The 25,678-nt window shown below is 39.9% G+C and overlaps 1 protein-coding gene across 2 annotated transcripts; it reads left to right on the forward strand.

Annotated features, from left to right (window-relative positions):
- Positions 1–10,739: 10,739 nt before the first annotated feature.
- On the forward strand, positions 10,740–25,663 carry itga6b (integrin, alpha 6b). 2 transcript variants are annotated; one of them, XM_044367084.1, is made up of 26 exons: positions 10,740–11,021; positions 17,119–17,246; positions 17,369–17,448; positions 18,309–18,570; positions 18,868–18,999; positions 19,118–19,331; positions 19,447–19,640; positions 19,759–19,853; positions 20,150–20,277; positions 20,355–20,444; positions 20,665–20,726; positions 20,957–21,126; positions 21,253–21,396; positions 21,515–21,630; positions 21,719–21,875; positions 21,976–22,053; positions 22,153–22,232; positions 22,470–22,547; positions 22,630–22,732; positions 22,867–23,037; positions 23,138–23,236; positions 23,344–23,454; positions 23,798–23,896; positions 24,247–24,372; positions 24,529–24,609; positions 25,200–25,288. In XM_044367084.1, the coding sequence occupies exons 1-25, from the start codon at positions 10,846–10,848 to the stop codon at positions 24,595–24,597; spliced, it is 3,162 nt and encodes a 1,053-aa protein (XP_044223019.1). In that variant the 5' UTR covers positions 10,740–10,845; the 3' UTR covers positions 24,598–24,609; positions 25,200–25,288. The 2 variants fall into 2 exon arrangements, with proteins under 2 accessions (XP_044223019.1, XP_044223018.1); XM_044367083.1 differs by lacking the exon at positions 24,529–24,609 and having other exon boundaries at positions 25,200–25,663.
- Positions 25,664–25,678: the final 15 nt, after the last annotated feature.

The raw sequence follows: 25,678 nt of genomic DNA on the forward strand, positions 1-25,678 counted from the left end.
TTAAGTCACGCTTAAACAAAGTGTCAATGATTAATCCTTGGTGAAAATCTTGAGGCTAAATTATTTATCAACTGCCCATCATGACAGGGGTTTTCATAGTATGTAGACAATGTCAGTACTCACTTCATCAGCTAACATGGTGAAGAAAAAATCTGCACAAACCAGAGGCCAAAAATTCAGCTCGGGGGGGTGGGGGGGTGTAAATTCCCGGCATAGCAACATCCTTCTGTTCTATTTTTCCAATTCTTCTCTACCGCCTATATCTTTTATCCACAGGTGGATTTAATAAAGAAAAGTTATGAATACTCGAGAGCAGAGCAGACTGGTGCCTTGTCTCTTAACCTCACGTCTCCACTTTTGTATTTAAGCTTTTATACAGTATTAAAGAACAGTGACATTTGACATTTATTTCTCTAATTAGAACTACAGATCTGTTAATTTAAGTAGAAGTAGAATTGCAGTGTGCATGACGTGAGAGACTAAAAGCTTCACCCGCATCCTTCCTGTAGAGTTTATTCGACAGTGTGGCATTGATTAAAATTGCATGGTTTTGTAATGATACTTCTTATCGTGACTGTGAGGGGAGTGTGGTGAAGTAAAGATGCTTCAGAGAAAAAAAACAGGAGGAGAAATTGGATTCCAGCCCACTCGAGGGTGTGTTTTCTCTTCCTGCCAATGCACTCTGAAGTGTGTGTGTGTGTATGTGTGTTCCTATGCTCTTGTCAGTGCCAGTCTGTGGGTGGGGCAGGAAGGATTAGACAAATAAAGGTAGGGTCAGATAATCTGGAGTCTAATCATTTCCAGCGAGGAAATGATTCACATATCATAATTATATTTGAAACGTGAATCATGATAATGAGTCAATTTGTTACCTGGATTCAGCTTTTATCAAACTTGAGGGTTATACTGTGAATTTGAAACAGTAAAGAAAAATATTACAAGTGAATGGATTAAAATGCACTTTCTTTATTGTAGCTAGGATTATTTGTTGAAACAGTACAGCCCTTCATTTAATTTTAGGGCAGGGTGCAATGTGGCCGAAGGAGAGTGAGCTTCCTGTGAATCATGACACAAGTCATGTAAACAGTTCTGAATGATCTCCCATCAGCATGGGAATCATTAAGTTTCAAACATGACAAACAAACCTGAAAAAATACACAAGAGGCATGTCAGCAAGAGTGGGAGAAAGCGAAATTAGGAAAGTGCAGGAGCAGAGGAAAGAGCAGGAGATAAATATTAGGAGGAGTAGGTTTGGGTAAAAGGGTAGGATTTACAGTAGGGAGGAGCAGGGAGTGGCGGGGTGAGGTGTTGGATTGTGGTCATGAATTCTCTCTCGTTCTTTTTCTGCATGTTGGGACTCATTCCTGTTCTCTGTTTTCACTCTGCAGTTCTCAGCCTGTCTATGTTAAAGATCCTCTTTGGTTTGGTATTCAATCTTGAAGTGATTAACACAACTGCTATTTCTAAGTGGAGGGCGGATTTTTTTTTTCTTTCAATGAGATTTTTGTTCATGTTTGGCTGTTAGTCAGCAAGATTACTAAACAATGTTTCCAGTGAAATTTGATGAAAGGATAGGCTGCGAGCCGTGAGAGTGTAACCAGTTGACTCTTGCATTGTGTCGTAAGGAAGAGGCTCAGATGAGGGTTTCATTGGAGGCCACCATTTATTCCAGCAACTGACAGAAGTAAATGAAAAGAAAATATCCTCTGGTCAATCGTGACGCTAACTCAGGCTCCTTTCCCATGAAGTATGAGAACAAAAAGGGGCAGCCATGTTGCAACAAACACACCAAAAACGCAGAAAACGTACCTGACAGAAGTAAATGAAAAGAAAATATCCTCCGGTCAATTGTGACGCTAACTCAGGTTCCTACATAAGTTAAATTAAAGAATTGTGTTACTATACTGTACAATAAGTCCAAGCTGATAAACAAACTTCAAAAAAAGGAGTGCACAACATCGCTTACCTCTCCCATGAAGTATGACAACAAAAAGGGAGAGGTAAAGGCAGGGGACATCACCCACAAAAGTGAACATCAGGGTACAGTGAACTGAGCCTTAAATGTTCCACCTGTTGACCCTGGAGGATTAGCACGTCAGGATTTAACTATTTACAAATTTTGTGTAATTATAATACATATGCTTCACAGTTGACCCTGTTAAAGGAGAACTCATTAGTTTTCTGGTACATGTAATGCCATTATTTGGCCATTATTGAAGAACTTTATATTTTTGCTGATAATCTCTGAACTGTGAGTTGAAGAAACAAAATTATAATCGTGTTTTCCTGTATTCCTTATTCCAACACCTATCTAGTACCCATTTCTGACCACAAAAAAAAAAAATTAAAAAAAATTTGCACACTTTCTTCTTACAATGTCAGTGTAATCTACACCAGATTTGGTGCACAAGACACAGAAGATCTGAAAACGGTTTGTTTCATTAATATAGTGTTTTATTTTCCTAAAAATTATTATTATTATTTTCTAATGCAATTGTAACCAAATTTAGATGAAATATGCAAATATAGACTCAGACTTTAATGACTTTGGGCCTGTAGGTTGCATCATGGCAGTAGCTGCGTTCTTTCTGTTTTCCAAACCACCACTACTGAGTTAAAGTCTGAATCTGGCACAAAATAAATCTTCAGAAGCCGCTAACACCATTTCAAATGTTTACCATGAAAAGTGTCTTGTCTCGGTCAAAAACTGTGTGAGAGCTACAGGTCATGATGTCATCAATACAAGTAAAGGAGTATCTCAAAAACTGGAACATTTAAACTTCTACAACATTAACATTAGCAACAACTTCAATACTCAACTTTTCAGAACACACAATATTTTCACCTAATAGTGTAAATTACAAAATGTCATATATAACAATATTATACTACGTCACAACCTATACCTTCATTTTGCTTCTCTTATTATGGCCTCAACAACAGCAACATGATAGATTTAAATAGACATAACTGAGTGGTCATGAGTCTGAGAGTCTCATAAACTTGACTAAGTTCATCCATCCCTATCATTATGATTGTCTCTAAACAACACTCTCTATTGTCAATGTGGCAACTATATTAAAAACTAAAAAAAAGCACATTATTGTTAGAGCCCTGTATCAATCCTCATATTTCCAAATCTGTTATTATTATTCTATTTATTATTGTCCTATTATTATTTTCTGCTATTTTCTCTGAAAGACTGTTGGATATTGGATGTATTTCTGTCAGATCAGCTGTTTATTGGGTTTACATCTCCTCCAAATCTTGTTTTGTGCACAGTTTTCTATTGTTGACATTTTTTACAGTCTTGGCACAGGTTTTAGTGCTTTCAGTTTGTTTTTTCAACTTATTAACTCTTTAATATATATAGTGTTCTTTGCATGTGGTGGACGGTGCTCAGCCATCAATCCATGAAACACAGTAAACATTACTGTGATTTGAACATCATATATCAACATACATATTTCTGCAGACACACTGATGCTGAAGATATGGTCACATGCAAGTTCATAGATGAAATCTTCATTCCTAATACAACCCACCATGTGTGAGGTTGCCTGTGTGTTCACACATTTACTATGTTGAACTGTTCTGGATAAGTAGATTCATGTGTTGTATTCATTCCAGGTGTGCATACCTACATCGCTGCATGTGTGTGAGAGTCAGACTGTGATATATCACACTTACCTGGGATTTTACTGAGGAGCATCACAGGAATTCTTGGTTTGCCTGTTTACCTCTGAAAGTGTAGCATTGACAAAGTGACGTGTCATCGTCAGACTTGTGGGAGTAGATCTGTCTTACACACATGCATAGATGGCATGTACTGAATCTGACTGAGTAACTCTCACTAAAGGGACTTAGTCAAAGCACCTGAAGGCCAAACAAAAAGAGTTTTGTTGCTTGGACATGAACACTCCCTTTATCTTGACATGTAGATACAGGCTGATTCTGAGTGAGTGAACACTTATGTTCACGGACATCTTATGAGCATATTGAGACTGTGGGAAAGTAGAAATGACGGAGCCAACAGAAAAAAGTTACTTTAATTTAATTACTAGACTCACACACAAAATCTCATTTGGTTAAGTTGAAATCATGGCCTAAACACAACTTGAAGGTGGTAAATCCACAGAGTCACACCATCTCTTTACTTACTCTCTTGAGTAATGTTCTCATTTCTCACACTGTGTTTCCATTGATGTATTCAGGTTGTTATTTGATGTCTTTGTTGTCTTCTTTTAGTTATGATGCCTTTATTTGTTCTCATATATTCCCCATTACACCCCAAATAGACAATGTGATACCAAGAATTTCCTGGAACAGATGAAAATGATTTCTAAAATGTATCCGTAATGAGTCCATGAAGCTAAGCACATTTATATGAGGGACGTTTTAGAGTGAAATTAGGCCACATAGATAGAGTATATGTGTGTCACAAGTTACAGTTAATCTGCAAGAATGCATGTGTGTGTGCCAGAGGACGACTGTTGTAAACTCGAGTCACCAGACTGGTGCAGGGAGGGTTCCCTCTTGATTGACACTTACAAGGTGGAAAAATGCCTTTTTATGACCTCTTGACTCTTTCGTGGCCAGGAATGTGTTCAGGTGTGTTCCTTTTGCTTCTGTGTTTCTCTTTGTTTGTTTGTGTGTGTGTGTGTGTGTGTGTGTGTGTGTGTGTGTGTATATGTAGGTATGTGTAGATGGCATGCATTGCCTGAGGCTACTCTAAAAGGTCTCAGATACATCAGATAAATGTCTGTCTGCCTCTATTGTCTTGTGAGATTCACACTCACGCACACATTCACAAAAACACACACAACACTCAAAGCAATACCCCTGTGTGTGCATGTGTGTGTGTGTGTATTTGCAGGCCTCACTGCGAGGTGAGGACACACTGTGGTAGGATCAGATAAACCTGCAAGGAGAACAAGCGTTTTATTTTTTTATTCCTCAGAAAAATTTCCCTGCACAAATCACCCCAGTTCTGATTTTCTTTGATCTATTTCAAGAAAGTTTCACAGAAATAAAGACTTGTAGTGACTTGATGAGAGGACAGACGAGAAGAGCCTTTAGCTTTCTTGCTTTGACTGCACTTCTTCCTATAGGCCATAGATATTTTCAACAATAGCAGCTGAGCTCTGTGTGTGTGTTTGTGTGAAGTATAGTGAAGTGCAGAGGACAAAAACACAGGGAAGGAAGTTCTCTCCATGGTAGAGGAATTTCTAAACAATCCTCACAAGTTCGAAGGTCCACGCCAGAATCCTCAAAGTGCCATTAAAACAGCTCAGAACAGCTCAGTATTTGTGTGTGTGTGTGTGTGTGAAAGAGAGAGAGAGAGAGAGAATTAACAATTAGTTCTACCCAGTAATGTATAGTCCTCTCTGGCTGCCAAAGCAAGGCATTATGGGGGAATTTGTTTTGTTGTGCTGCCAGCTTTGAGTTATGGGCAACTCAGATGCACTGTGTGTGTGTGTGTGTGTGTGTGTTTGAGAGAGAGAGAGAGAGAGAGAGAGAGAGAGAGAGAGAGAGAGAGAGAGAGAGAGAGAAAGAGAGAGAGAAAGAGGGTGTGTGTGGGTATGTGTGGGTGTGTGTATGTGTGTTTGCATTCCCTTGGGGGGATTCATTGTTGGAAATTTTCACCATGTCACACTACATGTCATAGAAGCCATAATGAGATTTTTTTTTATTCTAATATTACATTCATTATATTGTTTCATGAAATAAGAAAAATATTCTTCATGAACTTTTTAAACAGTAGCTACCAGACTGAATACAACATTCAGTATGATTATCTCACTTTACACCTACTTTTACTCTACTTTGATAACAACAATAACAAGACATTTCATTCATATTGCATTTTTAGAATTAAAGATTTTTTCACCATAGAAACCATGTGAGAAACATGAGATACAGTTTCATAACATTAAACAGCTGTGCTTTGCTCACAGTGACAATGGTAACATGTTGATGTTTAGCAGGTGTCATTTTGAAAATGTTCATCATCTTAGTTTAGCATGTTAGTATGCTAGCATTTGATCATTTGCACTCAGCACAAAGTGCAACTGAGGCCAGAAATGTCATTGGTTCTGCGGGTATTTGGTTATAAACCAAAATATTGGACAAATAAAAAAATTGATCTGATCATGGCCCTATATGGGAAGTTATATGAATGTAATCCAAACCACAAATGTCAACCTCAGGATAAGTAAAGTTACCACCAAAGTTATTAGGATACATCCTCTGGGCACCATGAAAGACTGTATAAATTTCCCTGTCAATATTTCAGCCTGGATCAAAGGGTTGGACTAAACTAACCAACAGACTGACATACTGTAGCCACATTGCTAACATGGGTAAAAACTGAAGAAATTACTCAGAAAATGGCTTTAGAACATGTTCAGGTTCGAGGTTTGTTTTTTTATTTGTGTCAAAAAATATGACCATCATTTGAACGTTGTAAAATGGTTTACTAATGGTTAAAAACCAATTTAAAAAATCACATTTTTGCTTAGTTTTCTTTTATTCACTGAAGGTTTGCAATGTGTTGCCGCTGCCTTCTGGAGGAATTTGGACTTTTCTGTCTTTTTTAAAAGGGTGGTAAGGGTCATATTTTCCCAGCCAGTCCAGGCATTGTGCCTTTTATTTTTGTTATTATTTCCTGTTCAACATCACAGTTTACTGTTGTGAGAGAGAGGTTGTGTGTGGTGGGTTTGGTCTACTGTTTTGGGCGTGGTAATGTGACTTCAGTGTTACAAATATTTTATGTTTTAGTACTGCATGTGACAGATTGCCAAAAGCTAAATTGTATTTTGGGAGTGCAAAATTAAAAGTGAAAAATATCACTGACTTCCCTGGAATGTGACACATTATATCTTTTGAGAAACAGTGACTAGGATGTTGTTTTATAAGCTGAGACAAGCGGCCACCAATGACCTGAATCTGTCAGGGGAAAACTGAACAGAATATCTTTTCTCGCTTTGCACCTCCCTCAGATTGGCTAACATCATTTTTAAGCACACCTGGACCCACCAACCCTGGAACCCCTCCCACAACTACTGTCATCTCATGTTACATCCTCTGGCCAGGGCTGGGACACACACACACACACACACACTCACTGCTCATTTAGAAGGTAAATGTACAAACAAGGGGGGTTGCAATTGTCCCGAGGGTGTTACAGCACTGCTGGACAAGAGAAGACATTGATTACTCCTTACTGACTGTAATCAATACACTCATCAAGAAGGCTAGAGGATCTGTTACAGCCTGCATTGTGTGTGTGTGTGTCCCTTTATGTTTTAATCATGACACTATAAGCCCTACTAAGAAATAGGATCAGTAATGTGAATAGGAGATACCACAGAGAGGGAATGTAAATTAGACGTTTGTCCCCACAATGTCAACTGCCTGCTAACTAATAGCTCTGCTGTTAGCATAAGATGATCCACACCATCCTTATGACACTTATATATTTTTAATGTTCATGTCAGAAGCATGCTCTAAGCTGAGAACCCCTTGTTTTGTAAAAGACAGCTTTTCTATAATAAGCATTAAAATCATGATTTTTACAGATATTGGACATTAGATCAATAAATCTCTGTTTGATTTGCATTATTTTAACATGATTGGGTCATGTAGATTAGACTTGTCATGTTTTATTACCATCAGGTGAGCCATTTCTATCAGCTGTGAGAACAAAACCAAAAGGGAAGCGCCAAATGACAAATCAGGAGTCTGCAATGACACAGTTTTCTCTTCAGCTATGCTACACCATGTTAAGGCCAGCTGTTACTTGAGAAGTGCTGAGAAAGCACTCATTAATCCTCAATCTGTCCTGTGCTGCTGTTTGAGGTATTCACAGTTTTCAGATGACAAATGTTTCATCCATTTCTCTGATCGGAATCAGTCCATAAATTGATCCTGATATAAAATGTTTACAGGCTTATATAATCAAGAGTGCTCATGGAAAGTGCATCAATGTGCGGCAGTTGTGAAAGATTGGGTTTTGAGTTCAATATCATTGCGAAACTGACTGTGCAAGTGTGTGTGTGTGTGTGCGTGTGTGCGTTTATCATTACCCTAAGGTTAGGTGTTTCTACAGTGTCATAAAGACGCAGACACCCACACCCTACCACTCAAGTTCACTGCGCCACACCCTCAGGTGAGTGTACCTATAGCTGCAGCTTTAAAAACAAGTACAGGGCTGTGGCTCGGGCTAGTCTAGGCGCTGCATTTTCCATGTGTGTGTGTGTGTGTCAGAGAACATTGCTTTCACTGTCATTCCTCCTCTTATCACCCGAGGCAAGGTTTTTGCTTCTCTGCTGTCGTAATACTGAACATGCTGTACATGGGGAAAATACACATGACTCCATTCTCAACTCTGGGTAGAGATAATTCAAATAGTATTCAGTGTGTGCACGCCTACACAACATTTTAGAGATTTGAAAGATGGTCCACATAAAATCAGTATAAGAGTAAAATCACACTTTAAAAAAAGCAGTATAGAAGTAATGGTGAAGTACTGGTTACGTGCCATGTAGTCTCTGATTCAGAGTTAATCAAGAATGAGTCATCAAGAAATTGTCAGTATACCAATTCAAAGATACGTATCTATTTATTAATCATTTGGTTCTGGGTCACAACAGTTTATTCAGAGACAAGAACTACATGTTAGCTTTTTATTACTTGACAGTTAGTTCCTGGTTTGTCACTTGGTAACTATGCAGGATTTTGTGTGTCTTATTGTAAAATGTTCCAGGACATTCACCAGACTGAATGTCAATAAATTGATGTTCAGCTGTAGTTGCTGGTCTGTTTGTGTGCTAACAAGATGTGTGACCTTTATTTCCCCAGAGAATGGAAGAGGAGAAGAAGAAAAGGGAGAAAGGGGGGTATATCAGGAGATGGAGAATGAAGGAATGAAGGAGAACAAATGTTTTCAGGGTGAAAAGAAGAGGAGAGCTGTGATTGAGAGAAAAAGTGTCATATGTCTATTAATTAATTGGGGTCCTTATTGAGGCACTGTGTCAATATGTCTCCACACATACACACATTGTGGGTATTGAAGTTCACTGTAAAAGAATTACTCAGGCCAAGGACGAGCCAACACACCTCAGCTCACATTAGGTTCCTGTTCTTATCAGCAATAAAAGATTCTTGTTTCTGACCTTTTACAGACAGTTATAAATCACTGGTGCTTTTCACACTGGCTGCTGCTCAAACCTGAGACTGAAACAACAGCAGCCCAAAGTGGAAAGGAAAAAAAACATTATTACCCTAATATTATTAAGGGTTTCCACTGCTTTCAAGAATGAGATTCTTACAAATAGGATGATATTATCAAGACATTTGTCAAACATGTGACTGACCAGGACAGAAAAGCTTTTTGAAAGTCTGATTGAGTTAAGTGGTTTTCAAAGACATGAAATGCACCTTATTTTTCGCAACTACTGATTAAAAATCTACCATAACAGATCAAGAGCAAACTTGTCTAGCTCCAAGTAAAGTTGAATCACAGGGCTGATCCTTACAGGACAGCTTTCCAAATACATGTTCATGAAGTCTTGATAACAGACCTGTAAAAGAACCACATTCTTCCTCTGCCCTTTTTCTGCTTCTGCACTCCACCATTATTTGTGCCTTTTATACTGTATGTGGGCAGTTTCTTTCTCCCTCTCCCTCTCTGTCTGCCCTCTTTCTCTGTGCTCAGACAAAGCCTGCGTTGTCTGCTGAAATGCTGTGTTGCGAGGACAAGCTTTGGGGTCAGCGTCTCATGGAATGCCTTGAAAACCATCTAGAGAGGGAATTGCGTTAATGTGCGGGTCTGTGCCCAGTCCGGTCCAGTCTCTTGCTCCTCCTGGCTCTGTGACTCATCTAATGAGTCATTACTGTAGACACAGGCCCTGTGGTGATTGCATGTGGTGATCTGAACAAGAATGCCTGAAGGGCTGTAATCCCAAAAAGTGAGTAATTTTATAGCTTTGGATTGTGTGGCTGTGGTTTGCAAAGGCCAGCTACTGTATAACAAACACACCGGTTACTGCATATCTCTATTTCTTATACTCATTTGGTCCAAAATGATATCTCAATCTCTGTTCTTTTTTTCCCTACTTTCCATCTGTCCCACGTTACACAGCTACTGTTGTCTGGACTGAGCAACCAACTCCAGAAGGGGATATTACAGATTCACGGTATTAACTAAATAAGCATGCCTCTCCTTCTTCTCCCTCCACCCTCAGTCTTAATGTCTTCGCTTCTCCTTGTTAACTGCAAGGATGTTTGATGTCAGTAAATACGATTTTCTGTGAGAGCATGGAACAAGTGTGCAGATTGCACCCTCATGTCACTGGGTGTTTTGCCAATATTTTCTCTCTTGTGGGACTTTGAATATGTTCTGTTTACGCCTGTTTCCAAGGGAGTTGAACTGCAGCCTTTATTACAGTGTTATACTTAAGAGATCTGCTGTCAGAAGCTGCCAGTATAGCCTGAAGCTCCAATTTTTTTGGCTGCAAATGTTTTGGCACAACATCATGCCCACAGCATCATTGACCCAGTAAGATTACACAACTGATCTGCTGCAAGTTAACAACAAACCTTACAAAATCATTAATTTTGCCAATTTAAATGTGGTTGACAATAAGCTGGAATTCCAGGCGATATGAGGTGTGGTGGGATGGTGTGTGTGTGTGTGTGTGCGTGTGCCAGGAGAGGCCGGTGGGAGGGGCCGCTGCAAGTAAAGTGGACAACATTCAACCTTCCAGCATTCAGTCAGCTCCTCTTGCACAGAGGACTTACCTTACACCAGTTTAAGGGAGTTTTTGTATCCGATTTCACTTCATGGAGGGCAGGATCATCTGTGGACTGTGGCTGCTTGTCTTTATCTCGGGATGCGGGCGGCTGTCGGCTTTCAACCTGGACACCGAGAATGTCCTGCGGAAGAGCGGGGATCCGGACAGCCTGTTCGGCTTCTCTCTCGCCATGCACCGGCAGCTTGTGCCGGAGGATAAGAGAATGTAAGAGCCAGAGTTTTTCTTTTCAAGTGATGTTTGGAAACAGTTAATTACTTCTGCGTCGCCCTCGCCTTGGAAACAGGCTTTTTTAAATGTCTTTAAAATAACTTCACCAACCGTGTGATTAAAATGTCACAGCAGTGCAGACGACTGTAAGTTCATTTTGGGTTGTTAGAGCTGCTACAGAATATGAAAAATCTATTTAAAACCTACTTTTAAAGGACATCAGACACCGTGAAGTGCTGACTTACGTAATCATATGAGCTCAGGTATGTCGCAGGTAGTTTCACAAAATCTCACCAAGTCAAACCCTCAGCCTCTTCAAATAAAGCACTGTACCTTTTATACACCTGCTGCGAGGCCTACTGAACCATAGGCCTACTCCCTTATTGATCGTTATTAAATCTTTACTTCCAGGTTACTTATTTGTGAGCTTTTATTAGAAAGGTTTTGTACTCGTTCACGCTCTGGTGCGCGCTCACATTTCTCTTTCTCTCTCTTTTTTGCTCACTTTGTCCCAATGGGGGTTTATAGGTGAGACCGAGCCTCGGCATTCATTTAGGGCCAAATCATTGCCTCATTGAATCACCGCTGGCATTAATTCTAAGGTCATTCTGCATAAACGAACGTCATTAAGCGGTCACTTGTTTGAATAGACTGAATATGAACTGATTGAGATCAGCGCAGTCAAATTCTCTAATCTGGGAAGCTGTTTGACTATAATGAGTCAGTTTGTGTTTCTTTTAGGGACTTCATGTAGTTGCGTAGGTTCATAGTCAGTGGTGGAGGAAGTACACTGTAAAAATACTCCACTATGGATTCAAAATGTTACTCAAGTAAAAGTAAGGAACATTATCAAAATGTATTTAAAGTATCAAAAGTAAAAGTGCTCAATTTAGAAAAATGGCCCCTATGAGTGTTATATTACTATATATTATATCACTGGGTTATTATTGCTGACACATCAGTGTGTAAGTAGCCTAACCCTACTATTGTAGTTAATCGAGGTCATTTTAACTGCTTTATATGTGGTTGGGTAGTTTAATCTGTAACAATGCATCACATTTTAATTAAATGTTCAGGAAATGTAACTGAGAAATATAAATAATAAATATAGTGTTGTAAAAAGTACAATATTTCCCTCTGAATTGTAGTGTAGTGAAAGTGTAAAGTAGAATGAAATGGAATACATAAGTAAAGTACAAGTACCTCAAATATAGACTTACAGTAAGTAAAGTACTTGAGTAAATGTACTTAGTTATGTTCCATAACATAAAATAGAATAAAATGCTATTTTGTGGATTAATTAATTAAAAGTACCTCACAGTACTACAGTTGCCTGTAGCGGGGATCAATGATAAGTGTAAACTACCAATCTTCTATTTGTTTAACTAATACCTAAAAGGTCACCACATTGTGTTAACCCACAGAACCATTAAGGCTCTCAGAGAGATTAAGTGTCTGCGAGTTATCCACATAGGTTAAACCTTGTTCTTAAACCTATTTACACACTCCTACTGCTGCTACACTCACTCAGTGTCAGTTAGTGTCCTAGTTTGAGGCTGTGTCCAAATGAAAGACACATGGTGATCAGCACGAGACCAAAGCTACCGCATAGTCGCCCTGCTTCAGGTTGTAAAGTTAAATACAAGCAAACAGAACATAGTTGGATTCTGTTAACTGGAAAACAACAGATACCAGTATAGATAATATAGACTGAGTTGTTAATGGAGGTGTCAAAACAATTAGTGCATAAAGCGATTAGTCGATCAAAATTAATCGGCAGAGTCATTGTTCAAATCATTTTTTTGAGCAAGAATGCCAAACATTTGCTGGTTCTAGCTTTTTAAATATGAAATATGCTGGTTTTATTCGTCTTCTATGGCAGAGCAATTAATTGATTTGTTGATTAATTGATTAATCAGTTATGTTAAAATCGGTTAAAATGTCATTTGAAGCCTGGGTGTTCACTGGTATTGTTGCGTGTTCAGTGGGTTTATTTAATATGACGCGGTGCTATTTGCCCTCATCATAATACAATTATATTCCACATAATTGAATAATTTGTCAAATGTTTTTCCTAAATGTCTTAATTCAGCATAGAAACAGTTGAGCTTGAACCATCAGGAGCATGTGTGTGTTACATTACAATGCGAGTCTGAATGTGTGTTTGCATGTTTGAGCAGAAGGCCATGTTTGTTTTGCAAGCAGCGTCGTGATACAGCTGTTATAAAGGTGGAATGGGCTCGGCTATTCGTTTGTGTGCACGCATGCATTCATGTGAACGTCTGTTTGGTGTTTTTTAACGGTGCTGATGCATACTGTGGTGGAGCACTGAGACATTGCTTTGTTGTTAGTTGTTTGGAAGAGTGTCAGCCAGCTCAACATGCTGCTTGATACATTCCTAACCTGAGGCAAAGAGTAGATAGAATAGAACAGAAATAGATAAACAGATTTCTTGTGCTGACAATGATTTTCTTTTAACGTACATTGCAACCACACTTATGCTGAAGTAAGTTTTACTGTGTGTGTCATCCCCATGTGGGTCTCCACACAGCTGGGTGTTCACAGTGAGTCACAATCCTTTGCCAGCCTTGTATGCCAATTTGTATTCAGTCTTTCTTTACTCTGTCTCTCATGCCCTCTAGGCAAGAGTGTTACATGTACCTGCAGGTGAGGGCGGGAGCTGATGGGAACGTGTGTGTGCTTGTGTGTCTGTGTGTTTTTGCATGCGTGTTTGTGTGTGGCATTCCATGGTCGGTCATAATTGCCAGATGGACTGCCTGTATAATAAAATCAAAGAGGGAAAGTGCAAAATGCACGAATGGGGAGAGGAGGGAGGAGAGGAGGAGACCATGTGAGAGTTTTAGGAAGTTTGATCAAGTGTGAGAAATGTGTGGGAGAAAGTAAACGCATGTGTGTGTTTCTGAGGAAACAAAATGGCTCTGGAGAAAACCAATATAGAGATATAGAGACACTATGAGAGAGAGAGAGGGGACAGCAAGATATGCTAGCACATGTTAGATTGTAATTTTAATGTCACGCTGTGTCTAGATTCCAGAAACACTTGTGGAGATAGGAAGAGTGTGGAGTTTACTATTAAAGTCAGCTTTGCGTGTGAGTGCATCTGGTCGGATTTAGTCCTTTCTTACCTCTCTTCCCCTCAGGTTACTTAAGGTTATCCAACATCAAAGAGCAAAGAAAAGAACTTAAAAAAAGAAAAGAGGTGATGGCTGAAATAATGCTGAGAAGAACATAAATCAGTTTTACATCTGGGCACCAAACATGAGCCATTAGACTCTGCGGGCTCGATCCTGGCAGACGGACGGGGAGAGAGAAGTTGGGTAACACGTGACGACAGTTGTTCTGGAGAACAACCCATTTGGAGGTGAACGCCTCCAGCTGATAGGGTGCCACTGGCTGTTGCCAAGCAACAGGCTGTGTCCTAGCAGGCAGGCAGCTGGTTTGCCGCTGCAGAAAAACAAAACAAACCACAACACACCTCTCTCAATGGGATAATTCCCTAATGGTCAGTCTGTGCCGGTTGCTCTGTTGCTCTGCCTGTGTGTCCCAGTGCCTCTGCCAATATGTGTGTGTCTGTTTGCGAGTCAAACACACTCTCTCTCTCTATCTCTGTTTGTCTTTGTCCTTCCTGTAGATTAAGCCTGTGTGTTGGAGCTTCCTCTGCTAGTGGTGAATGATTAGATAAACAGCTGGGTCACTGTCAGTGAAATAGTGGGTCAGTCGTATCACAGCACTAGTCCCTGACACATCATGTCAGCACTTCACTCTACAATGGAAAAAAAATAATCATAATGTGTAACAATAAAGATAAGACATGTCCATTGAGATTAGTTTCCAATTCAGAGTTTTTTCATTATTTTGATCACATGTAAGCAACTAGTCTAACTTCCTGCTGTCTAAATAATTACATATTTAATCAATTGGTAGTATAATTCTAATAAAATGTATTCATTGTGATATAGCTGGTGTTTGTTTTGTTTGAGCACTACTGTCGGTTGTATTCACCCCAAAGGAAACAGCTGAACGAGTCAGAGTATCACAATATAATCATGTAGGAGGAACTATCCATTCTCTATGAATGCATCCCAGACCAAGTGATCCCATATCCCGGAGCCCATCCAGTGTCTTGGCAGAGCTCTTTCCGTCCATTCTGCTGACTTCCTGTGTCTCCGAGGATAACGGGAGTGGAGATGTACCCACCTGGGATCGGCTGTTAGTTACAAAACCTCCCTTTGAAGTGATGACTCATTTGATTCAGAGTCATCTCTGATGGATATGTACATGCTCTAACTTGGTGTTTCACTTGGTGTTAAAATATGTTTTCTGTTCGTTGCACACAAAGGTGGAGAGTTGACTTGAGTCTCCAGACTGTGTAGTAACAATTGTCAAGTGTCATTCACTCCCCTTGTATTTGAAAAAAGACTGGATTGGACACTAAATGGGTGGGATAACGGCGCAAATTATAGCGCTCTGGTTGTTGAAACAAGGCCAAACCAATCCAGTGGTTAAAAATGGGATAGTGTACACTTGTCTATCATGCAGAAGGAGCGTGCTTCAATTGTGATGACTTACCCTGCTGCAGTTTATTGGAGAGAATTTTTTTTTTTATATACTTTATTTTATTGTCATCATGGCATTTCATACATTTTATTTATGTTGTATAGCCCATGTAATGATGACAATACATTTTTTTTATGATACATAAATAATGTGTGTGGGTGTGTCACCCGGTGATACATCATACAATAAATTATACAATAAATTAAAATAATAAATAAATAAATAATGACAATTTTACAGTACTGACTTTGATTATACAATGTTGTAGTAATTCTGAATTAATACAAAAACGTCTTTGATCCCATTTCATATTTGAGAATCTACTTGAAGTATTCCATAAATCCATAGTTTATTCTTCTATCAGAATTTCCCGTCTTCTTCTTTAGGTAAAGAAGGGGAGAGGAAGAAAAAAAAAAAAAAAAAGGAAATCCAAGACAAAACATACAGCATCAAAGAGCTGAGACAAAGGCAAAGACAAAAACAGAACAAAGTAGTAAGAAGGGGGGAAGAAAAAAAAATTTAAAAAGAGAGAAGAGAAATGTTTTTATATTTTTTCAGTGTTCTCTATAAAACGCATTTAAATCCACCTCATAACAGCATCCCTATAAGACTATTAATCGACAATGTTTCTTAATTTAGGGTATGTCATATTAATAGATTTATTGCCCCTTGCTAATCCCCATTACATCTGCTGAAGTCAATATTCATGATGATTTACAGTGTCAAAAGCTTGTAAGTTTTAAATCTTCTCCCACATGCAATTAGCATTTGCAGAGTTAACTGCTGAGGTCAACACACTGTAAAACATGCTGATCACATTAGGCCTCCTCCCTTTGTCTGTATGCCTCTGTAAATTCCCTCCCAGATGATGTGGATATCTGAAAATGCTTTGTGTTCCTGCTAAAAATGGCTTTGCTTAATCTCATCTTTTGAAGACCGTTTGCTTGCGACATTAACTCTGGAGGTCATCAGACGGACGAAACAAACCAGAGAGAGATCAAAGAACATGCTGAGAGAGAGAAAGGTGTATTGACAGTGTGTATCTCTGCTGTAAACCTCCACAAAAGCATCAATTTAAAGGACGACATCCTTGACTTGTTTGATTTACACTGTAGGAAACCCTGGGACCTGGATGCCCATAATCAAGACTGGGTGTGGCATTTGCCCTTGTCCTTGGTCCACAAAGGCAGCCTCTGTGTGTGTGAGATAGAAAGCCTGGTTCAATCAACCACAGCAGGCGGTTGAAAGGGGTCTTTGACTCAGTTGGACCGTGAGGACATGGAACATCAGTTTAGTGGTGGCATGTGTGTGTGTTTGTGAGTTTGGCTGCTGTGTAACACAGTAGACTGGAATGTGCGATAACATAATGTGCAAGAGGAAGAACTGCCAGAATGCTTCTCATTCTGTGCCCTAGATGACAGAGGAATGTTACAGCTTGAGCCTCTTTCACAATTTGCATTTGATTGAGTTGCATATGATGTTTGGCTTAATAGATTCATGTGTGCATCTGTTGCAGGCTGCTGGTTGGTGCCCCGAGAGCAAAGGCCTTGAATAGACAGAAAGCTAAAGTGACAGGAGGACTCTACAGCTGTGACATGAGCTCCAACTCCGCTGATTGCAACAGAGTTAACTTTGACAATGATGGTGAGATATCCGAATGTACCTTCCTTCTGATTTTTGGCTATTTCATGCAGTTTTTGTCCAAGATTTAAGTCACAATAACCTCTTTGTGTCTATTTCTGTCCCTGGCATCTGTCTCTGTGTAGAGGATTTAACAAGAGAAAGCAAAGAGAACCAGTGGATGGGAGTGACAGTAAACAGTCAGGGGCCAGGAGGCAAGATTGTGGTAAGACTGTGTGTCTTTGTATCTCACCATGACCTTGAATGTGAACTTCAACTCATAATGATAAAGTTAGCCGTCCAATCAGTTACCTTTAAACCTCCAGGAATGTAATTATTACATTTTCGTCAAGATCCTAACGTTTCCAAGGATATTGAATATTTCATGCTTGATTACAGGGGAATGTATAACAAAATTTGTAAATTGTTCATGTGATGTAATGGTGCAGCCATTAAAATTGTTTCTTAGTTGTGAACAGTTCAGTTAAATAACTGTGCTTTGCAACTTTCAGTCAAGCAGATACAGACTATGACTATTATTAGCTGCAACTAATGATTATTTTTACTGTTGATTAATCCGTTTTATTTTTTCAATTAATCAGTAAATTGCTCAGTCTCTAAAATGTCGACAATTTCCCAGAGCTCAAGATGACATCTTCCAATAGATTGTTTTTTCCGTCCAAACGGTCAAAGATATTTATTTTATGGTGAGATAAAACAGAAAAAGGAGCACTTTCTCACATATAAGAGCCTAGTTCCAGCAAAAGAGTTGGTATTTTTGCTTGATAAATGGCTAAAACAATTAATTGATTATCAAAATTGTTGTTAATTTTCTGTTGATCGACAAATCTGTTATTCAGATAATTGTTTCAGCACAGTAGAATATACTGTATATGATGTCAAACAGAAGGAAACATATGCTTATCTTGCTTTGAAACTACTAAAGTTGAAATTTAAGGGGCACGTTAAAGTTCAAAAACATATTCTTTAGGGCATCTAATGGTCATCTCAAATTTGATTTCACATCTCTTCTGATTTTAATCAACATCACGTCAACTCTATTGTGTGCTCCTGTTTCCCTGGTAGACCTGTGCCCATCGGTACCAGCGCAGAGCCAATGTGAACACAGGCATCGAATCCCGCGACATTATCGGCCGTTGCTATGTGTTGAGTCAGGATTTGACAATCAAGCCTGAATCAAGTGAAGACGGAGGTAGCTGGCATTTCTGTGAGAGCCGGCACCGAGGCCATGAGATGTTCGGCTCCTGCCAGCAGGGCCTCTCAGCCACATTCGACAAGGACTACCACTACCTCATCTTTGGGGCTCCTGGAGCGTACAATTGGAAAGGTTGTGTGTGTGTGTGTGTGTGTGTGTGTGTGTGTATGTGAGATGGTTAGCAACATGCAGTTACAACAGCATAGATGTTTAATTTAAAAGAACCCACCAGCACATGTTCCTTGTTATTAGTAAAATCAATCTACTCTGTTTGATTTATTTTGCTCATTTTTTAATGCAGGAAGAATTTGCCAGTGATGCTTTTTTCAGTCATGTTTTCGACGTTACTTTGTCAATTAGGATTATTTTATTATGGGTTTTAATTACAAGCCAGATTTCTCCATTCTGAACCTCTCTCGTCTTTTTCAGGCGTGGTACGCCTGGAACAAAAGAACGAAACCCTCTTAGATGAGGGCATTTATGACGATGGTCCTTTTGAAGCAGGAGATGAAAATGAGAAGAACCCCGACCTGGTGCCTGCCCCTCCCAACAGTTACCTGGGTAAAACACTCCCTCCTCACTGTTATTCTGGTTGCTCAGTTTTCATGAAGAGATGCTTTCAACTGCCTGACCACTCTCTCACTACATAAGCAATGATCCCTTTGTCTCCTTCTCACAGGCTTCTCTCTGGACTCGGGGAAGAGTCTGACCAACAAAGGCCAGCTGACGGTGGTGGCGGGAGCTCCCAGAGCGAACCACAGTGGAGCAGTGGTGCTGCTGAAGAAAGGCTCGGCAACAAGCAACATCCTACTGGAAGAGTACACCCTGGAAGGGGAGGGACTAGCGTCATCTTTTGGCTATGATCTGGCCGTGCTGGATCTCAACAAGGACGGGTGGGTGAGGCAGAGAGGGATACACACAACTTGTAACTTCTACTTTGAAAAGTGATATATTGATGAAATTATTACAATCAGGATTGTCATACTGTCATGTCATGTTGTTTTTTAGATGGCAGGACATAGTGGTGGGAGCACCTCAGTACTTTGAGAAGGACAAAGAAATTGGAGGAGCCGTCTACGTCTATCTCAACAAAGCTGGAAACTGGAACAAAGTCACACCCACCAGAATAGACGGACCTCAGGACTCCATGTTTGGCCTGTCTGTGGAAAACCTGGGAGACATCAATCAGGATGGTTACCATGGTGAGGCTGCATTATTTGTATGTGTGCGATTATGTATGTTACAAGATGTATCACTGTCTGCTGGTCATCTTTTACGCTGTACAACAACACTGTAAGTCACTGTTCTTCTTTGTGACAGATTTTGCAGTGGGAGCTCCTTATGCAGATGATGGTGCAGGGAAAGTTTACATCTACCATGGATCAGCCACAGGATTCAAGTCTGAAAAAGCACAGGTATGTAATAAACTTGTGGAACTGGTGAGGAGAAAGGTGTGGAAAATGTGTTTCTTCTCAATGTGTTTTAATCTGAGTAATGTTTACATGTAAGAAAATGAAATTCAAATAACTGTATCCAGTAACAAAGAAAGTGTAGCACGACGTTTGACCTTCATACTCAAACTATTAGCAGCTTCAGCTAAATTATTCTTTATTTTCAAGTTCAGTTATAATTTTTTATAATTATTTCAGTCGATATTGCTTTTGTGCACATAAATACAAAGTGTTAACTATGTGTTCCTCTTTTGTTTTAGGAATTATCTGGCAAGCCTTCAGGAGTGAGACTGTTTGGCTACTCTCTTGCAGGCAACATGGACCTGGATAAGAACTTCTACCCCGACCTGGCTGTTGGATCCCTCTCAGACTCCATCTTTGTCTATAGGTGAGCTAACTCTGTTTTCCTCACTCCACATCTGTCATCATGGTTATAGAGATGCTCATTGAGTTCTGTCCTCCCAGAGCTCGTCCTGTTATCAACATCAAGAAGGACATCCAGGTCTCACCGAAGGAAATTGATCTCACTAAGAAAACCTGTGGCAACACCGTCTGGTAATTGTCTTTGGTTTTTTGTTGTGTCAAATATGGATAATTTTATTTATCGGAAAGGCTGATGACAGATCCAATCTGTAAAGGCTGACATAAGATACTTAATAATGAAGCAGAACCATAATTTATTTGATTTTTGACCATTCGTCATTTGTGGCAAAAATTGTTCAAAACTATATCTGTACTGTTGTCTGATTGTGGATAAACTGCATTGTGTCCCCAGCTTGGAAGTTAAGGCGTGCTTCTCCTACTCTGCCAACCCCAAGAGTTACGCTCCCAAACTGAGTAAGTGGAGCCATCTTTTTCTTTGTTAAACCAAAAAACTTAATCTTTATCATGTTTTGTCTTTTTAGTGTCAGAAAATACAGATATGCTTCATACAGAGATATGTATAATAATAATATGACATAATATAATATAGTAATAATAATGACACACTATAATAAGGAGGTTAGAGCCTTCTAAAGTCTTTCAGTCTCTATCCTCTTTAATGTCCCTGTCTCTGTCCCATCCAGCGGTGGCTTACACCCTTGAGGTGGATGCTGACAACAGGAAGCGTAGTCTTATTCCCAGGGCGACCTTCACCTCGTCCTCCGCCTCGGATCCCACCTACGAGTCCAAAGGGACCATCACCTTGAACGGCAAAGGAAAGGAACAGTGTGTCACACGTCAGCTTGCCATACAGGTAGTTACTCCCTCAGGGAAATTTCTCCCTTCTCTCTTGATCAGAAAAGTTTAATGTCGTAAACGAGAAGAAAAATTTGTGTTAAAGTACATTGTGGTAATCTTACGTGATGATGTCATTCTACAGGAAAAAATTCGAGACAAGCTGCGTGGAATCCCCATCGATGTGTCTGTGGATATCCAGGACGCCAAACGTAAACGCAGACAGAGTTCAACTCCTCAGCTGTCACCTGTCCTCGATGCCAATGAGCCAATGACAACTCGTTCAGAGGTACGAACGAATGATACTTAATGCATGAACATATTAAAGGATAGATTTTATAGACATACAGTAAAAGTGTTGTTCCCACCGTCTCTATGTAATCTTTTATGTCTGTAAATTATTGTAGGTGAATTTCCTGAAGGAAGGTTGTGGCAACGACAATATTTGTCAGAGCAACTTGCAGTTGAGTTATCGCTACGGCCACAGATCACCTGATGATAAAAGCTTCAATCCATTAACATCGTAAGAGGATAAGATTGCTTCTTGCACTGAGCTACACACACACACACACTCGTCAGCAATCAGGTTCATAACTTCTGTCTGTTTAAAGGGGGAAGGATGTGCCGGTGATCTCACTCAGTGACCAGAAGGATATCACCCTGGAGGTGAACGTGACCAATCTGAATGGTGATGATGCATATGAAGCATCAGTGGTTGCTTCCTTCCCACGTGCCGTCACATACTCTGCATCCCGCAGTCTCTCGCAAGTAAGTTTCTCTCTCACTCTCACTCTCACTCTCACTCTCACTCTCACACACACACGTATAAAAGTTTGTGGATCTGATTGGAACTTGTTATTTATTCCAGGAAGTATCTTGCAACGCCAATAAAAATGGTTCAATGGTTGATTGTGAGCTTGGAAACCCCTTCAAACGTGACGCAAAGGTGAGAGAAAAAAAACAGTTTGACTCTGTCTACTTCCTCTACATAACAAGTGTTATCATTAATATTAGATATTGTGTGTGTTTGTTTGTGTGCATATAGACAACCTTCTACATTATTCTGGGTACAGCAGGCATCTCTCTCAACACTACTGAACTGGAGATTGATCTTCAGCTACAAACGTAAATATATCTTGAAACTTATAGGCATTAGGTGATTGATGTTTAAATGATGGATGGTGGTGATATTTTGAAGCTCTCAAGTTTGAGGTTTTTCTTGCTTGAGTCATACGTATAATGCATACTACAGATACAGCAGATAAGCTCCTTGATCATAAGCACTTACCTTCATTATGTATTAACATTTATAGTTTCTTAGCAGTATCTCAGTTGACCTGTGTGTAACATCTGATCCGACAGGACCAGTGAACAGCAGAAAATGGCCCCTATCAAAGCAAAGGCAAAGGTGGCCATTGTGTTGCAGCTGTCTGTATCAGGGTAAGAAACACACACACACACATACATGTGCAAAAAACAAAAAAATTTTCATGCTACTAACTGTTCATTTCTGTCTTTCCAGACAAGCCCAGCCATCTCAGGTCTACTTTACAGGAGAGGTCAAAGGTGAGAGTGACATGAAGACTGAAAGTGACATTGGCAGTGCCATTACACACCAGTTCAGAGTGAGTACAGAAAAACTACTTGATCAGAAAACTTTCCATAAGGGCTAGCTCCGAAAATTATGTCTCTGTGCCTGCTCCTTGAAAATGTTTTAGATAGATAAACAATGCCATATCAAATCTGTCTTGATTCACAGATAATCAACCTGTTAAAGCGCTTGACGGACTTTGGCACCGCCGCTCTCCACATCGAGTGGCCAAAGGAGACATTGGACGGGAAGTGGCTGCTCTACCTGATGAAGATCAGCTCCACAGGTGTGGATCAGATCGAGTGCACTCCTAAAGAAGAGATCAACCATCGCAATGTGGTAAGTGACAAAACATTGATGAAATAATTGATTTATTTTGACAAATAAAGAATGTGAGGGAAATCTTATGGTTTTATGTTTTTTTTTCTTCTCTTTTCAGAAAAGTATCTCCAGGACAAGAAGATCCACGGAAAACACCCAGGGAAATGAGGAGGGCTCTATTTCACGTTTACTTGACAAGAAGACATCTAAAACTCTGGTAACACCACTCTACCAAATTCTATATTATTATATTATTATATTTTAAGTGCATATGCAACGTGGGGGAATCCAGTAGTGACTTTGTGCTATCGTTTTTGTTGACAGTCATGTGAGGATGGGGCCAAATGTGTGACGATAAGATGCCCCCTGCGGGGCCTGGAGAGTAACGCAGTCTTCACTTTCAACTCTCGCCTCTGGAACAGCACCTTCATAGAGGTAACAGAGCAGACCGAAGGAAAATGTGTTTTTTTCTCTCAACTGTTATATCAGTATTAGAGATAGGGTGGCCAACAGTGTGGGATTGGCTGTGAGACTCAGCTTCACTGTGCCGGAAGGGAAAAGAGAAGGAAATTAACAAATACTTGTTGACAGGCTGAAATGACAATATACTGTAATTTGATCAAGTTCAATCAAGAGGTTTTAAGCTTGAATCAAGCAGCTTTATAAAAAAAGCAACCAACAACTTTGTAGCTTTTGATTATTGCAGGAAATGTATGTGTTTATTTTAGGAGCAGGAGCAGCAATCATCTGATCTTCTCAATTTTTTTTTTCAAAACAGGATTTCTCTAAGTTTCATCATGTGGAGGTGATAGTGAAAGCCTCTCTGCACATTGATAGCGCAACAAAGAACACGGTGCTGAAAAATGCTGCGACAAAGGTAATGACACACGAACAGACAGCAGATAAACACTGTATGTGACAGTAGAAGGGGACATGATTATCAGTGTAGTGCACAAACACCTAAAAATCTGTGTGTGCTAGATATAAGTAGAGACAATGAATAAGACATTTAAAAGTGCAGTTGATACTCTGATCTGACTGACACTAAATTCGCTGAGTGAACAGCCAGTTTACAGGGTTGTCCTCAAGGACATCGACTGTTTCTGGGATTGAACCTGGCAGCCTCCAGAGGATTGAAGGAGTCAAAAGATGACTTCTCCAACAGCTAACATGCAATTGACACTCATTTTGAATGCTGATTTAATGCCACTGTATCATTTTCTCCAGGTTAGACTGACTGTGTTCCCAGAGAGGCGTGCAGCCCAGTATGGAGGAGTGCCATGGTGGATCATCGTGTTGTCCATCCTGCTAGGGCTGCTGTTGCTGGGCCTGCTGGCTTTCCTTCTCTGGAAGGTAGGAATGAAGGACACATAACCAGGACAGAGCCTGTCCCAGCTGTTAAAAAATGTACCTACATCCTCAAATACTTGTAACTGAAAAGAAAAACAACAACTGCAGGTACACATAAAAGCGATTGCAAACATTTTCTAACAAATTGCCTCTCCTCAGTGTGGAGTCTTTGGGAAAAAGAATAAAGAGGACCCGTCAGAAAAAGAGAGGCTGACAACAAATGCGTAAAAAAGAGAGAGGGTAAATTTACCCGGCCTGCCATGAACGAGTGGAAAAATGGCAAAACCTTTTTTCTTTCTCGCTCTCTTTTGCTACAGAGGCACTGCTTTCTGGTATTAGGCACACAGTGGGCAACTCTCACACTGTGACATGAATGCTATTATTAAAGCTGACTGGTTATTTTTTTGCAAAGACATTTTTCACACATGATTTTGTGTGGACCATTACAGTGCATGGCGAGGGGAGGTGATGCCTATTAAGCAATGACTGTCATTTAATGCTGTGAGGAACTACACCATGGGGGCTGTTCTGCACCTCTTTGTTTGCTCTCTCGTTTCCATTTCTTTTGTTCTATTGCACATGCAGTCACTTGGTCTGAGGGTTTCTTTCTTTCTACATTAAAAAACTGGTGTTAGAACATGTTTCCTTACTGTATAGAGGAACGCAGATAGCTTTTACATCTTTCAATGCATTCACTGCATCTTGGCTCTTGCCTGTGAAAGAGGACGATGACATTCAATGTCTCATCGACCTATTCGCTTTCTCTGAATGCCTCTTAATAGCCCTTTTCTCAAAGAAAATATTGATTTTTGTTTTCCCTGTCTCTGCAGTGTGGCTTTTTTAAGCGTGCCAAATATGAAGAAAAGGTTCCCAGTTACAACGCTGTTCGGATCAAACGGGAGGAGAGAGCTGTAAACCCTGGGAATGGTAAATGGGAAAATCTGGAAAAGAAGCCCTGGATGACAACCTGGCATGACAATGAACATTATTCTTAACAACCAACGAAATCTGACTCCGCACAGATTCCTGTCGCTTACTGATGAACTCCCAGTTTCTCTGATTTTTGCTGCCCTGTCTCTGCACAGCGCTCAAAGAAAATCATTTGTTTAAAAACATTTGTAATACTAAATACTTGATCGGACATTCTGCTTCAGGGCCTGATTTAATTTTAAAGACTGTATGAATCACTGGAAGGAGAGGTGCAGTGTGGGAGATGGTCCTGCACAACTACTGTCTGTCAGATCTTTGGAGCTTGTTTTGTACATGTACTACATTCACAGTGTTGACTGGGGGAGGGAGGGTGGGAGTA

The sequence above is a fragment of the Thunnus albacares genome, chromosome 12 (assembly GCF_914725855.1).
Source record: "Thunnus albacares chromosome 12, fThuAlb1.1, whole genome shotgun sequence".
Classification (NCBI taxonomy): domain Eukaryota; kingdom Metazoa; phylum Chordata; class Actinopteri; order Scombriformes; family Scombridae; genus Thunnus; species Thunnus albacares.